Source organism: Lycorma delicatula, chromosome 1 (assembly GCF_047948215.1).
Source record: "Lycorma delicatula isolate Av1 chromosome 1, ASM4794821v1, whole genome shotgun sequence".
Classification (NCBI taxonomy): domain Eukaryota; kingdom Metazoa; phylum Arthropoda; class Insecta; order Hemiptera; family Fulgoridae; genus Lycorma; species Lycorma delicatula.
The window spans coordinates 316,385,106-316,399,703 of record NC_134455.1 but is presented as its reverse complement, the minus strand read 5'-3'; the positions used below and the strand labels follow the sequence as shown (position 1 = coordinate 316,399,703).

The following is a 14,598-nucleotide window of genomic DNA, read 5'->3' as shown; positions in this document are numbered from 1 at the left end:
CAACTCTCGATTTTGAATGCTGATTTACAATGGCCAATTCACCACTAGAAAACCTGATGAGTTAACCTCTAGATACCCAAGCAGTATATGAAATTTCAGCTCCATAGTATGATTAACCATTTTTCAGAAATAAATTTTTATGTTAAAATATACAAAATGGCGTGTAGCCTGTAAACTAAGCGTTTCCAGACAAATAAAGTTTTTATTTCAATGTGGGGAACCATCCCCTGAATTCTTGAAAGTTTTTATAAATACTCTGTTTTTATATATGTGATTTACATCCATCATAACAAATGAAAATAAACATATAGCTAATTACATATAAAATAAACATATTTAAATAATATATTTGTTTATTTTCTTTTATTAAGTTTATTTTAATTTATGTGTATTTCATAAAATAAAATTAACAAAAAAAAATTATGTTCTTTGTCTTGTATTATGAATGAAATATTTCACATTTAACATTTTTACACATATGAGTGAATAGGAAAATGTGAATCTAAACATTAGTATTTTTTCAAAATCAAGTTAGCAATTAACAAGAAACCTGTTCAATTAAAATTTTTAATTTACCTACTGATCTTATTTAATTGTAAATTAGTTATAAAAGAAATGTTGCTAATTAATATACGTTGTTTATTAACAATTTTGGCAACTTGAAAGATTTATTTCATTATTCATAAGAGATAAAATATCCAAATTTAAGGCTAGTATGTGACAATCTAAAAGATCCTAATATGGTCTTTGTTTTTGGTTATGGTCCCTTATATTTTAAGTATTCATATTTTAATTAATAAAGAAAATTAACAAATAAAGAAAGAGAATAAATTCAAGAACCTTTCATAGCAGTATGTAGTTAGAGATTTCAGCTGTTGATAATATATTAAAATATGTTTAAAAAAAATCATCTTTCTTGAACAAATAATGAATTGATTTACTGATACTGATTATTACCAGTATCATTTTTTCACAAAAAATGTAATACCATCTGTCAGTGATTGTATTTAATATCATTCAGGGATCAAATATACCAGTCTTGGTAGAACCCATCTGCTTTACCAAGTGGGTATTTACACAGTTGTTAACATCTTAAAGTTATTTAACTAGATTTGAATTCATATGGTTTTTTAACAAGATGTTATTTCATCATTAAACTACGATTATGTACATTTTTTTCATCAACTACACCATATCCAGTGCAAAAAAGAAGCATAAATTTAAACACAATTGACACATTTATCCACACATTAATACACCTTTCTGACATATTTCATGGATGCTCCATAAATATATTTTCAGCTGAGAGCTATACTGAAAAAATTACATAATAAAATATCTAGCATACACTAATGGCTATAAATTCACACTTACTTGTTATAAAGTACAAAAAAAAATTATATAATATTACCGGTCATAGAACAGTAAACATTCATAAAAGATTGGCAAAATTCTTAAAAAAAAGAAGTTTATTTATTTAAAAAAAAAACAACTAATTTCTATGGAACTGTATCTTACCTTTATAAATATCACAAAAGATGTATAAAAATCTTTAATCATATTCAAGTAGACTTGTAGGATTACTGTATGTAATTATCTTAAATTTTTTCAAGAATCTGTATTCAACATATTTTTAATGAATTAAGACAAGTTGAACAGGATGAAAAATGAGAGAAAATTTTAATCAATTTGTATTTATATATTAACTTTTAAATACATATTTTAGATCAAATGAAATACATAAATATAATAATTCAGCAAAATTTCACTTATTACTTCCTTGTACGAAGTAAAGGAAGTATTGTGATGTCGAAAAATAAACTTTTTCTTAACTGCAGTAATAAGCTCTCATTGAGAGCTTTTCAACAATTTATCATAAGTGGTACTTATTTTCATTGGTTCCAGAGTTATAGCCAAATAAAATTTGAATTAATGAAATATTTGGATCTTTCAAGGTGAAGGCAAATTAGTTCGAATCCGTCTTCATTTCCTTTTTTTTTAAATTTAAATATACTGATTTATTAATAATTATTAACCTCTGATTGTAAAAAAAAAAATATTATAAATAATAATTCAATAATAACAATAAAAAAAATGAAAAAATCAGAAGTTGTTAGTGAAATAAAATTTTATGTACTTTTCATTTAAAAAAAAATGTGTATATGTAATTTAACAGGCGTACAAGGAAGTCATGTAGTGTCCACATCAGATTTTTAAATTTATATTAACATAAACCTGGTTTTGTGAAATGATTTATGAAGAATTGAAAGTATATTCTAAAACTGGAGAGTCAGTTATTTCTTCAAACAATGAACCTGAAGAGTTTTGGTTTCATATGCTTACATTTTCGTTACATAATAAATACATAAGAGAGAGGAAGATGAAAGACCGAATACTGGAAGAAGCTGAAGGAATAGAAGATTTTAAGATCTAATTTAAGAGGAAGAGCTCTATGATGATGAGAAAAAATTAGTCTTAAATTGGTAAAAAGTTTCAAATATGTAATTAGAAAATTGACAAGAGATAGGAAGATTGGTGGAAAGTAGGAAGAAATGGAGAGAAATAAATTTTTCTCACGAGATTAAGAAGACTATTATGGAATAAGAAATTGCTTATAAAGTGTAAATAAGTATTACACAAGAAGTACGCCATGCCAGTTGGTGGTGGAGAGGGTGGGCGGACTCTCCAATACGGTTTCTGGAAGGGAAGGTCCGCCACTGATGCGATGGGCGCTGTGTGCCAGGTTGTTAAGAGAGCTGCGAGAAGCAGCCGAAGGGCGATGTACCTGCTCATCCCCCTTGACGTGAGAAATGCATTCAACTGAATTTCTCACGTCGCAATAATGGTGTCATTAGTGGAGTGCGAAATTCCGCTGTACTCCGACGGATGATCAAATCATCTAACTGGACGTAGGCTTGTTTGCTACCTGGAAGGTGAAACAACAATTGAGCGTAATCTATACAGAGGATTACCGCAGGGGATGACTCTAGTGGGTCACGCTGATGACCTCGCTTTGGCGGTGAAGGTTGACACAGTTCACGAGGTTACTGTTAAGATAAGCGTTGCTTATCAAGTCATCAAAGAGTGGATGGTGGGGTGGGCTTCACACTTGCCCACCCCGAAAACAGAGATGATGGCAATTTCTTTCGCTAAGAGACGCCCGAAGTTGAGAAGAGGGAAGACGGATCGAAGCTAGACATTAATTAGATTAATTACCTCGGGGTCTGGGTCGACACGAGGCTCCGGTTTGGAATACAGGCCATCGAGGCGGCTGCAAAATCAGATAAGACGATGAAGTTGGTTGCCGGTCTCCTACCCAACTGCGGTGGCCTGACCCAGTATCGAAGTAGACTGCTGGAGGGAGTTGCATACACCACGATGTTGTACAGGGCGGAATTGTGAGGGAGTATCACTAAGTACGCGAAATATTTACGACGACTGGAGGCTTCACGCAGGAGATACTGTGTGTGGAGGTACTGTTTACGGATAATCTGCGCTTATCGCACAGTTTCTAAGGAGGCGGCTGAGGTCTTGGCTGGTCTTTTACCTATAGACCTGCAGATTGAGTGAAGGAAGAGACTTCAGGCATTGGGACCTCTATCTCCTGCTGATAAGAGGAGAATTTCTGCTGACATAGAAGAGGAATTATTAAGAATCTGGCAAAGCAGGTGGGACGAGGGGATGAAAGAGCAGTGGACGCACTGCTTGGAGATATTAGAAGCTGGTAGCAAAGGACTTATGGCTCACTGAGGTACTCTTTAACGCAGTTCCTGGTGGGCCATGGAGGCTATAGAGCTTACTTGCACAGATTCTGTTTGGATCACTCTGACCTTTGCCCCACGTGTGCTGAGGAGGAGACCCCTCTACACATGTTTATTTTAGTCGTACATGATTTGATAATGAATGCCAAGAGATGCTGGAAGCCTTGGATGCAGAAGTCATGTTTAATTCAGAATTATGATGAGGGGACCCCTTGAATGGAAGGCTATAGAAGACTATGTTAAGAAAGTGAATAACAGATTATATGCCTTAGAGGAAGTTTGACAGGGAATTCAACATCGGGGGGTGTCGAGCCAGACAGGCCTGCAGCTGAGCACTTAGAGGGCCCCCTGACAGTGTGGGGGTTGCCTTTGCACAATGAGGTTGCGGGTACTCTGCATACTGGTATCTGATGGCTGTATACTTCTCCTGACGGAGGTAATACTCCAAGAGCGGTTCTAGAAAGGGGAAGGGAAAAAATATAAGCCTGTCAATTCAGACGGTGCAGAGAGTTGGGTTGAAAAGGAAAGGTGGAAATTTAGCTATGGAAAGGAGTTTCTTAGAAGCATGAAAGGCAAAACGAAAAGAGAAGGATGTTATAGGGAATAAATAGCTCTGGTAAAGATAAGGAGGGAAGACAAAAATAAGATGAGATGGGTACGTTAAGAGAATGAGGAAACAAAGAACAGCATTGAAAATGTTGCATTAGGAGGTAAATGGGAAGAGGTAAGTTGAAGACAAAGGAAAAATTGAATGAGATCCAAGATTGACTAGAACGATTGGATAATTAAGGCGTTGTAGAGGATATGATTGATTAGTAGGAGTATAGATAAAAAGAATTATACAACAATAGCATACAAATTAATCTGAACACAGGCAATTATTTGTTTACTTCTATGTTGTGGCTACACTGCTTAACCACACCCATTCTTTAAGTTATCTGTGTAATGTGAAGTTATTGTTCTTTGGTTATTTAGTAATTTTCTAGTTATAAATAGCATTTTGTAAAAGTTTATTTCATTTTTTATTTCAAAATCATATTTTTGTATTTTTTGTTGTGTGTCTTGAATATATATATATATATATACATACAATAATGGACAATAACTCTAAGAAAGCATTCAAAAGTTGTTTCTTTTTCTGAGCATACCAGTATGATACAAAGACAAATAGCTTCTGAGTGTGGTGTTGGACTAGGGACAGTGAATGTTATTTTAAAACAATTTAAAGAAACTGGTTCTTTTTTGCCTCAAAGGAAAGGCAAATGTGGCCATTAAAGAAAAGCTATGCGTATTCCAACATAGGATCAATTTTCAGTGAGAAAAAGTAAACTTTATCGAAAATTATCTGCTTAAATTGAGAATTACCAGCCAATGGAACAGATTTACATGTGACAAGTGTTAGATGCTGACTTCTTGCAATTTTACAGAAAGCTCGTCGGCCACCAAAAAAGGCAGCTTTTAACACCTGGGATGTGCAAAAAAAGACTCTTGTGAGTCAAAATATATGTTATCTGGATCAAAGAAGACTGGAAAACTGTTATGTTTTTTGATGAGTCACATTTTTATGTTTGTGAGCAAAGGGTTCCATACATTATAAATGCATCAGATCAAAATACATCACTGGCTCATAACCAACAATCAATTAAACATCCCTCAAAAAAATATTTTGTGGTTGTTTCACATTGTCACATTGAAGGCCCTTGTTCATACTTCCAGTAAATGGTATGTTGAAAACTGATGGCTGTATCAAGATTCTGAAGGAAAGAATTATGACACGCCTTCAAAACTAATTTAAACAAGGCAACAGAGTGTTCCAACAAGATTCGCTGTCATTCCATACTGCCAAAAATGTGGAGAACATTTTTGAAGAAAGAAACATTAAAGTTCTCCTGTTCAAGGCAAGTCTCCAGACTTAACCCAACTGAAAATCTTTGAGCAATAGTCAAAAAATGACTTTCATAAATGAATTGTACCATAAAAATTGACCTCATTAAAGCAATAATATTGGTATGGCTTCATGATGAAGAAATCAAAAAAATGTGTCCTACATTTGTTGAATCGATGCAAAATCAAGTATGTCAGTGATTAAGAATAAAGGAGAATATATTAATTACTAGATAGTCACAAACTGTACAGGTATGACTTTTTTAAACAAAGTTACTTTTTATTAAATAACATCTGTGTTTGGATTAATCTGCATGGTACTGTTGTTGAGAAGTGGTAGAGGGATGGAGGATGGAGTGTTCTGGATAAAAGGAAGAAAAATATGAAAAATGAAAAAAACAGATTCATTTAGAGAAAATAAATAAATTCCTGTTATAATTAATAAAAATGTCATTTATAAGGAATATTGATACATCATATCACTTAGTTTTTGTTTATATTAATTTCATTCCAATTCAGATTAACCATTTTATAAAGTTTATATTGATTTGATAGTTTTCCAGTTTCAATCTTTTAAGTCTACTTTTATGTTCAAACATTTAAAGTAGAGCATAAATACATTTTTAATGCAATCTTTGAAGCTGTTTCAAAGAAATGCAACCAATACTAAAATCAATCCTTCCTTCTTTTACTTCAGCCGGGGTTAAGTTGACAAATTTTTCCGATAATCTTATTCTAAATGTTCAATGTTTTTCTCTCTAAATTTAAAAGAGGTGGAGAAAGTTAAAAATAAAGGTAAGGAGATGAAAGTGGAAATAAGCCAACGCTAGAAAAAATGAAAGACAAATAAACAGTTACTTAAGGTAAGATAAAAAAAAGATTGATTAAATCATGCTCCTGGAAAAAGATGATTTAAGACAGACATGTGGAAGAAAACACAAATAAAAATAAATAAATAAATAAGAAGGATAAAGATAATTTTAAGGAAGAGGAACAGTAAAAAAATAAACTGCAACTAATTGTAGATGATAAAAGTAGACTTGAAAGTGTAATGGACTTGCTAAACATTACAGTATTACTGATGCTGATGATGTGATGATGAAGTCACTATGAACTGAAAATTACATAAAAAATTGACCAATTTAACTTACATTACATTAAAATATAATAATAATAAATAAATTTATAAAATTATAAATTGATATTATGCAGCTAAAAAAAAGTGCAGTAAAAAAATGTAAGTGAATATAATCTCATTCCTATCATTTTGAGCAATCAACATAATTTATATATGTGTACTATTATTTCTTTAACTTAAAATGTAAACTTTTGTAATGACAAATCAAACCGATCTATATAATAAAATGTGATTAGTTTTAAATCATTTTAAGATAATGTCATCACCAATCATTCTGGTCAAAAACAAAACCTAATTAGCAACAAACAAACCTTTAGTTGGTTGTTACAGAACAAAGCTTTAGTTAGTTACACTCACTTTTTGGAAAATAGCTTCAGTTGATTTGAGTTAAATAGTCAAAAAGCCTACAATTTATTACCCAATTGCAAATTACCAACCTGAAGGTAGGTTTTATAATTCTATTATCAAACTACTAAATAGAACATGGGCAACTTATTGTGGTGTTATCAGCCTGAAGTAACTGGATTAATAAGCAATTCTTGTTCCATGCAGAAAGAGCTATTTACTAAATTATGCCCAAATAAATACCCTCAACAGAATTGAGGATATTTACATATTACTCCAGCATTTCTGATAAATTAATGACTAATTTCATGTACAGAAGAAAACACACAATGAGAAAGATTAAAGTAATTAGCTGAGTTCTAAGGTGAATTGAATTCGTCTATAGAATAGAATTCATTATCACGTAAACATTTTTAGAAAGATCTTATTTCACTCAAATAATTCTATAATATATCTACAATTAAAAAAAAAAATGTAATTATTTAACTGGCATGTGAAAACGGATCTATTGTAATAATTCTAAGTTATATATTACTGACTTTGAATTGTATGAAGTTATGGTGAAAGTATACAATCCATAAAAATGTGAATTTTGAGTTAGGTGTAATGTCTTTTAGATAAAGTGCAATTTTATACAATGCAGAAATATACAAATAGTATATTTGCTCTCTACAGATATCAAACATTACCAGTAATACTTTCCTTGCAAATGTATTAATTATTTAGTATTGAGCAATCCAAAATTCATGAAAATTCTTTGGAAGTGGATTTCTTAATAAAAATATGTAAAAAGGTTTCTATTTTTATACATATGTTTAAAAATACTGTGTTTTCATTTCTCTGCCATTTTCTGTATTTTAGTCATGTTTATTTTAAAATCATCATTTATCAGAAACTGTGTGCTGTTATTTATTCATTTTTTTTTTGTATTACCTAAAATTATAACCATTTCATTCTGAATAGAATGAGACCTCAGCTTATCAATCATGGGAGGGATAATTTAGTTTATTTGTAAGTAACTGATACTTGCCTTTAGTACTGAATCTCAATCTTCTTAACACTTTTTAAGCGTAGTTTCTCCCACTTAGATAGTACACCACATATTTCAGATGTTTGTTTACATCTACTTATTTAGATCATTCCTTCTTACAGCTAATTATAAGCTTGTTAGTCTTTTCTTTATTCATAATGTGCCAGGCTTTGAATCCATAGAATCTAGGGGTAACAGTCCTTCTACATAATTTTGGTTGACTGAGCCACCAAGAAAATCTGCTGTTTATTCTTTAAAAAGAAAGTGGGAAATACTTGTTCAATGTCTCTATTTATTTAAGAATGAAGATAAAAAAATGTCAGACATTTACAGGACGTTAAACCAAGAGAATACAATAAAATAAAATGAGAAGCAAACTAGGGTGCCTCCTGTTTTATACTATTTGTTTAAATAAAATTTTAAAGTTAATGACTTAATTGTATCTTATTATGTTTAGTTGTTAGGGAACTTTACTGTTTTTTGCTACAGTTTTCAATAGTAGTTAACTAAAATAAGAAAAGTTTAAATATTGGATTGCGATTTTTACTTAAATAAATTTGTCAATAATATAAAAACTGAGATCCCAATAAAATATCGCTTGAGTTACTAAGTAGTGTAAGAAGCAAATTGCAGGATAGTTGTAGGAGTAGCTTCTTGTAAATCTAAAGAATAATTCCTAAGGAAATTTATTGGTATAGGTCACACCAGAATTAAACAGTATTGGGTACAGTTTAACTAAATGCTGTTGGCATTTATTAATGGTAATGACCATAAAAGTTAATACTTTTTAAAACTTGTGTGAAATAAAAAGTAATCTGTAAAATAAAAATACTCATTAAATATTGCTCTAATGAAACAAAATTAACGTATCTTTTTTTAAAATGACTATAGTAGTGTAATTTAATTCATTTTAAAATAGATTATTAAGGTTTTTGTATAGTAGTAGATTGCTTCAACAAGGGATTCCATCCGTAATAGACTTAAAGGAAACAAGAAGTAATTGCATGATTGCATGTCAAATATTCATAATTATTTGAAGTCTTTGTTAACAAACTTCATATTCTTTTTTTGTCCTCAGTCTTTAGATTGACTTATAATTATACATTACGCAGTTCTCTTTAGTTACATGCAATATTTCTCATATATATATTTCATGAAATTTTAAACATGCCATTCTTGGATAGTATGCAATTCTTTCATCAGATTCACCTTCTTTCCTTTTGATAAAACATACGTTATTTATGTTTCCTTATTTACGTTTTAAATTACATATTTTAACAAACAGATGATCACTAATATCAGATTTTTTAGGATACTTAAAACAGTGAAGACTTATATTCCAGTTTTAAAAAAAATTTCATTGCCCATTATAAATATTTCTAGTTCAACACATTTTAAATAATTTTTATCTAGTCTTTTTTTGTAATTATTATCTTTCTTTTTCATGTTATAATTTATAATTTTTGAAAATATGTATATATAATATTATTTTATATTAAAATTTTGCTATATTAAAAATAATTCTTGATTCATTTCCATTCTTTTTACCTGGTATATTCTATTTGTAATTCATTAACTTTATATTGATCAGCATTTGAGGGAAATGCATTAAATTACTCCAAATGTATTTCAGAAATGGAAACAAAATACTTTTTGAAATTATATAATTTCACATTATAGAAATGTAGAAAAGTCAAAAGAATTTAAATTACGATTACAACTTATAATTTAAATTACAATTTGTTTTTAATCAATTAGAATTTTTATTTTCATCAATATTATTGATTTATGATATTAAAATCACATTAGGAAATAAAAAATTCACATACCTCTTCATAGCTGTCTTGTGATCTTGAAAATATATATTAGAATGTCATATTTTGGAGCATTGTTCTATTATCAGATTATTAGAATTATTAATCTTCGAGGATGTCACATGTTAAAAATGAAAAGTATTGAGCGCTTTAAGTGTTAATATGTGATGGATGCAATATTAATAATTCTGATGTCTGATGAAATGCATTTTCTGAAATACAGTACGTTTCATAAATGTCTCAAGATGAGACATAAAAAAGGTACATAAAATATTTTATTTCCACATCAAACTGCTGATTACTATTACACATATTATAAAATTTTAGTATAGAATTACTGATTTATACAAAAAACTTTCTTCTGGAGTACAATCATTTATGTAAACAAAACATATTCAATATAAAAGTAAGGGGGGAAAAGAATAGGGTGCTATTAACATTTGATGTTACAAAAAGATAACAAATAAAAAAGATCGATAAAATTTGAAATGAAGAGGTATGCAGAGGAGATCATAGGAAATTTGGCAGAATCTTGAAGAGAATTAGACCAGTTGGTCATGACATTTATCTGTTTATTTCATTCTCACAACTACTGTACTTGTTCTCTACTTTTTTTTATGATGAAAAGTAAATTTTCTAGTAAGGAGAAAGAATGCCTGCTCTAACCTGGATTTAAATCAAGACTTTTCCAATTGGAAAGCAAAGAAATCTCTACCACAGAGACTAGTTGCTACTGTACCACAGCAGAGTAGTAACATTCAGTTTTAGTTAATTTTCTACTAAAGGGTTGATGTTTTTAAATTTCTAAAATAGAGTAAAAACTGTAGGGGTTATCCGGTTTGGAGTAAACAAAACAAATTACTGAGAGGATATAGCAGCTAATTAATTTGATAGTATTAAAAGATTAGCAGAGAACAGAAAGAAATCGAGAACTGTGTAAACAAGTAAATTTGCTTACTTAAGGTCTTACAAGTAAGACCTTATAAAGAAATGTGTTAATATTTATTCACTGAAATTGCACAGTTATTCATTTATGAAAACATTTAAAAAATTAAATTGTGAGATAAAAATTGTATCTTTTCTTTTTAATTTTTAAGCGACCAATAAAAAAAGAAGGTTTTGATTCGATACGATATAATTTTTCTTTTGTCGTTATGTATAAATTAGACTTACGTTTCATTAAATATCACCAATTCGATTTTCCTTTTTATTATATAGATCAATTCTGGTGTTCTCGTTGTACGTTTTCTACGTATAATTTGTGTGGAAAATTTGTAAACGATAAATGACGTGGTTTATACAGACAAATTGATGATATTTTTAATTTTTTTACTGCATTAATTGAGTAGTATTACATTTTTATTGCATAATGATAAGTAACATGTTATCTGATAATAAAAATATTTTCAGACGGAAATTAAAGAGTAATCTTCTATTCAAAAAAATAGTTGGAAAACGTAGTTTAAAACAAACTGAAAGAAAGCATTTGATTTTTCATTATTATTTTTAACTAATAATGACAACGTAAAAGATAACGCTTATTTCCGCATTTTAGAGAATTTTTTCGCTCGGTAGCAATTTTTTTGCGTTATATTTACGCAATCCTTTCCGGTTTTTATTAAGCCGCTTGCAAGAGGATTTTTTTCGTACTGTAGGAATTTTTAAGAGTTTATCCAAAATAAACATTATGAAAAACGACTTGAAAAAATAAAATCAAATAATAGAAAATAAATTCTTTCTCAATTTTTGATAAATTTTGACTGTTTGAAGTGTGTGAAAAATTAATAAAATAACTTATTAACCTTTGATTCAAATTTAACTTAATTTGAGGACGTAAATTAATCCTGATGTGCATTATTGAGGAGTGGAAAGGCTTATTGTGTCTTACAGCATCATGTTTTGTTATTAAGATAATATTTTGAGTCGCTGAGTGAATCACCTGTAAATTATTGCTGTATAGACTAGCAGAAAAATGTATAGATTAATTCCAGTTTCATAAGATAGACTTTTTTGAGATGATAGATATTTATTTATTTTCATTTTTAAATTGTTGTTTTTACCGTAGGTATGAGAACGATTTAAATTTTCGGAAAGAGAGCTGTCTATATTATTCTACGTACACATAACTACAGTTTTATCAAGCAATCTCCGAGTAACATATAAAATTGAAGCAGTACAAGTAGATTATTTCAATTTATTGTCATGATCTAATATTATTATAATATTAGATCATTATTTTGATTTGTGTCATTTTTTCTGTTTGTTTGAAATTTCTCAAAAATAAAAAGCCTGTTTTAACGAAACTTGTTGAATGAATTTATTCTACCTCATAGAGTAAACTTTAGATAACTGAAACCTTCGCTACGCTGACTATGATTCCGTTTATAAATGTATTTTTGCCATTTACTCCCTCAGGGTGCAGAAAAAAGTAATGGAAAGGTTTTGATAATTTTTAATTTTTTTAAATTTATACCCCTAGAATGAATTTTTTTTTAAATTTAGTGGATAAAAATAAAATTTCAAATAATATTTCTAAGAAGTTTTCTTTTTTAACTCGAATGGGAAACGAGAATTCCTCCTTCCTTTTGGTAGAATATTTTTTTTACGATTGCAAATGATGTTTGGAGAAAAATTAAAGAGATTACAACGACACAATTTTTTATTAACTTTTATAGAAATAGATTTGGAGGTAAGATTTAGCTCAAAAATCATTTATAAAAATTCTACTTAAAATTTAATCTTAGATGACTGTTTAGATTGCTAAACAACCATTATTTATAGACAATGCGCAAAAAGTATAAAAAAGTATACATAAATAAGTAAACGATAATAAATAAATAACGGTAATTGTCAAATATTAAATGTCAAATGAACGGTAGTTATGAACACTAAAAAAAGCTTTCATGGAAACATTTTTTTTAAAAAGGTTTTCTTTTCAGATCACGGTCGAAAACGTTTCATTACAATTTTTATAAATGATTAGTTAGCGGAGCAGAAGTAATTTTTAACCATCATAGAGGAATAAAGACTAAATTAAATTATATTCAAAATATTATCACTGTGATGTTTTTAACTGAACACCAATGTTGTAAACAACTTAAGACGGAAAATTGAATATAAACTAATTTTACAAATTTTTACTTGTTCCCGTTATAATAAATAGTTAATTGCTTTACTAACAACGTTCATTAAATGTAACGCAAAAATGGTTGCAATTGTAAAAGAATATTATTATTTTTCATAGTGACTTTAAACAAATCGAGATTGTTTTGTTTATATAAAACAGTCGATTAAAAAATAAAACTAATTTTCAATTTTCAATCTACCCTACTTTTGCTTTCCCTAAATTTATTATTATTATTTTTTAAGATGCGGTTACTTTTTTAAGTTTACATTGTAATATTTGTAACTATCATTCAAATTTTCTGGGATACAAAATAAGCTTTTCTTTGGCTTTTGGTCAAGCGTAATTTATTTATAAATTTTAATATTTTACATGATTTCTCGGAAATAACTTCGTTTTGGTTTAGACAAAAGACACAGGTTGGTGTAGTGACAATTTTATGTAATTTTTACGAAAGAAAAAAATTTCAAAATGCGAAAATTACGTTTAAAATATTCAGTATAAATTTTGATTAATAATAGGATGTTGAAAAAGTAAAAACTAAAATAACATTCCAAATTATTAAAGTAATCATTAAAGTATTCATTTTATCTACTATTATATAAAAAAGTATTTTATATTTAAAAAAAGATTTGTCTATTAGATTTTTAAATATATATTTTATTATTGGATTAAAATTTAAAGGAAAAGGTTAAACTTCGGGATGTAAAATATGATAACAGATATCATTCTATAAATACCGACAACTAAATGTAAATAAGTAATAAAAAATGGAGGGATGATAAATAGCCAAAAAATGGATTAACTTACATCCTCCTGGATTTGTACATTTTTGTAGAACACCATCAACGAATTCTGATACCTCTGGTTGTGAATCAAAACAACACTTGACAAGTGACATGGTTTTTTTAATCGAGGTCAAGGTTCAAGGTCACGTATTTAAGCTAATAGATTAAGGGTAAATATTGAAAATAACTTCACGTGGTTTCCGCCATGAGAGCAGGAATGAACTGAAGCCACCTACGCATCTGCCTCCCCATATCGTAAAGCGAAGTAACCCTTAAATGAGTTTGCGCGACCAGCCGTTCTAAAAACATACGACTTCGTTTCATTCCGATCGATTAAGTGCACTCTTTCTACATACGTAATCTGATAAAAATTCTTTTATCCATTTATGTCTTGTCTAATAAGCTCTGTATATCTGAACTGAATTAAACATGAAGGAGTATAATATTAGAATAGAGAAAAAATAATTAACTTTGATGCAATCTAACACATTCCTTTATATGGATTCTCCCAGCCTCTTCTTTTACATATATATGTGTAGTAAAAGCATCTCTTTAATGGGAGAGTAAAACTCCACCTACCTAGATACCGTTCATCTAGATTACGCGAATACATTTTGGCGCGTACTGAAATATTGACCTATTCCAACAGCGCTTTTATTCATCCGCTTTAAAAAATGTTCTACGCGTTTTGTATTAAATATTTATTTATTCGTA

General features: G+C 29.2%; 1 protein-coding gene across 2 annotated transcripts in view; it reads right to left on the bottom strand.

The window, feature by feature from the left end:
* stmA (Protein EFR3 homolog stmA) overlaps positions 1-14,012 on the bottom strand; it is a 137,375-nt gene extending 123,363 nt beyond the window's left edge. For both annotated transcript variants that reach the window (XM_075381973.1, XM_075381977.1), the window contains exon 1: positions 13,907-14,012. In XM_075381973.1, coding sequence (XP_075238088.1) covers positions 13,907-13,997 — 91 coding nt within the window. In that variant the 5' untranslated portion in view covers positions 13,998-14,012. The remainder of the gene's footprint in view (positions 1-13,906) is intronic.
* Between the last annotated feature and the right edge of the window lie 586 nt (positions 14,013-14,598).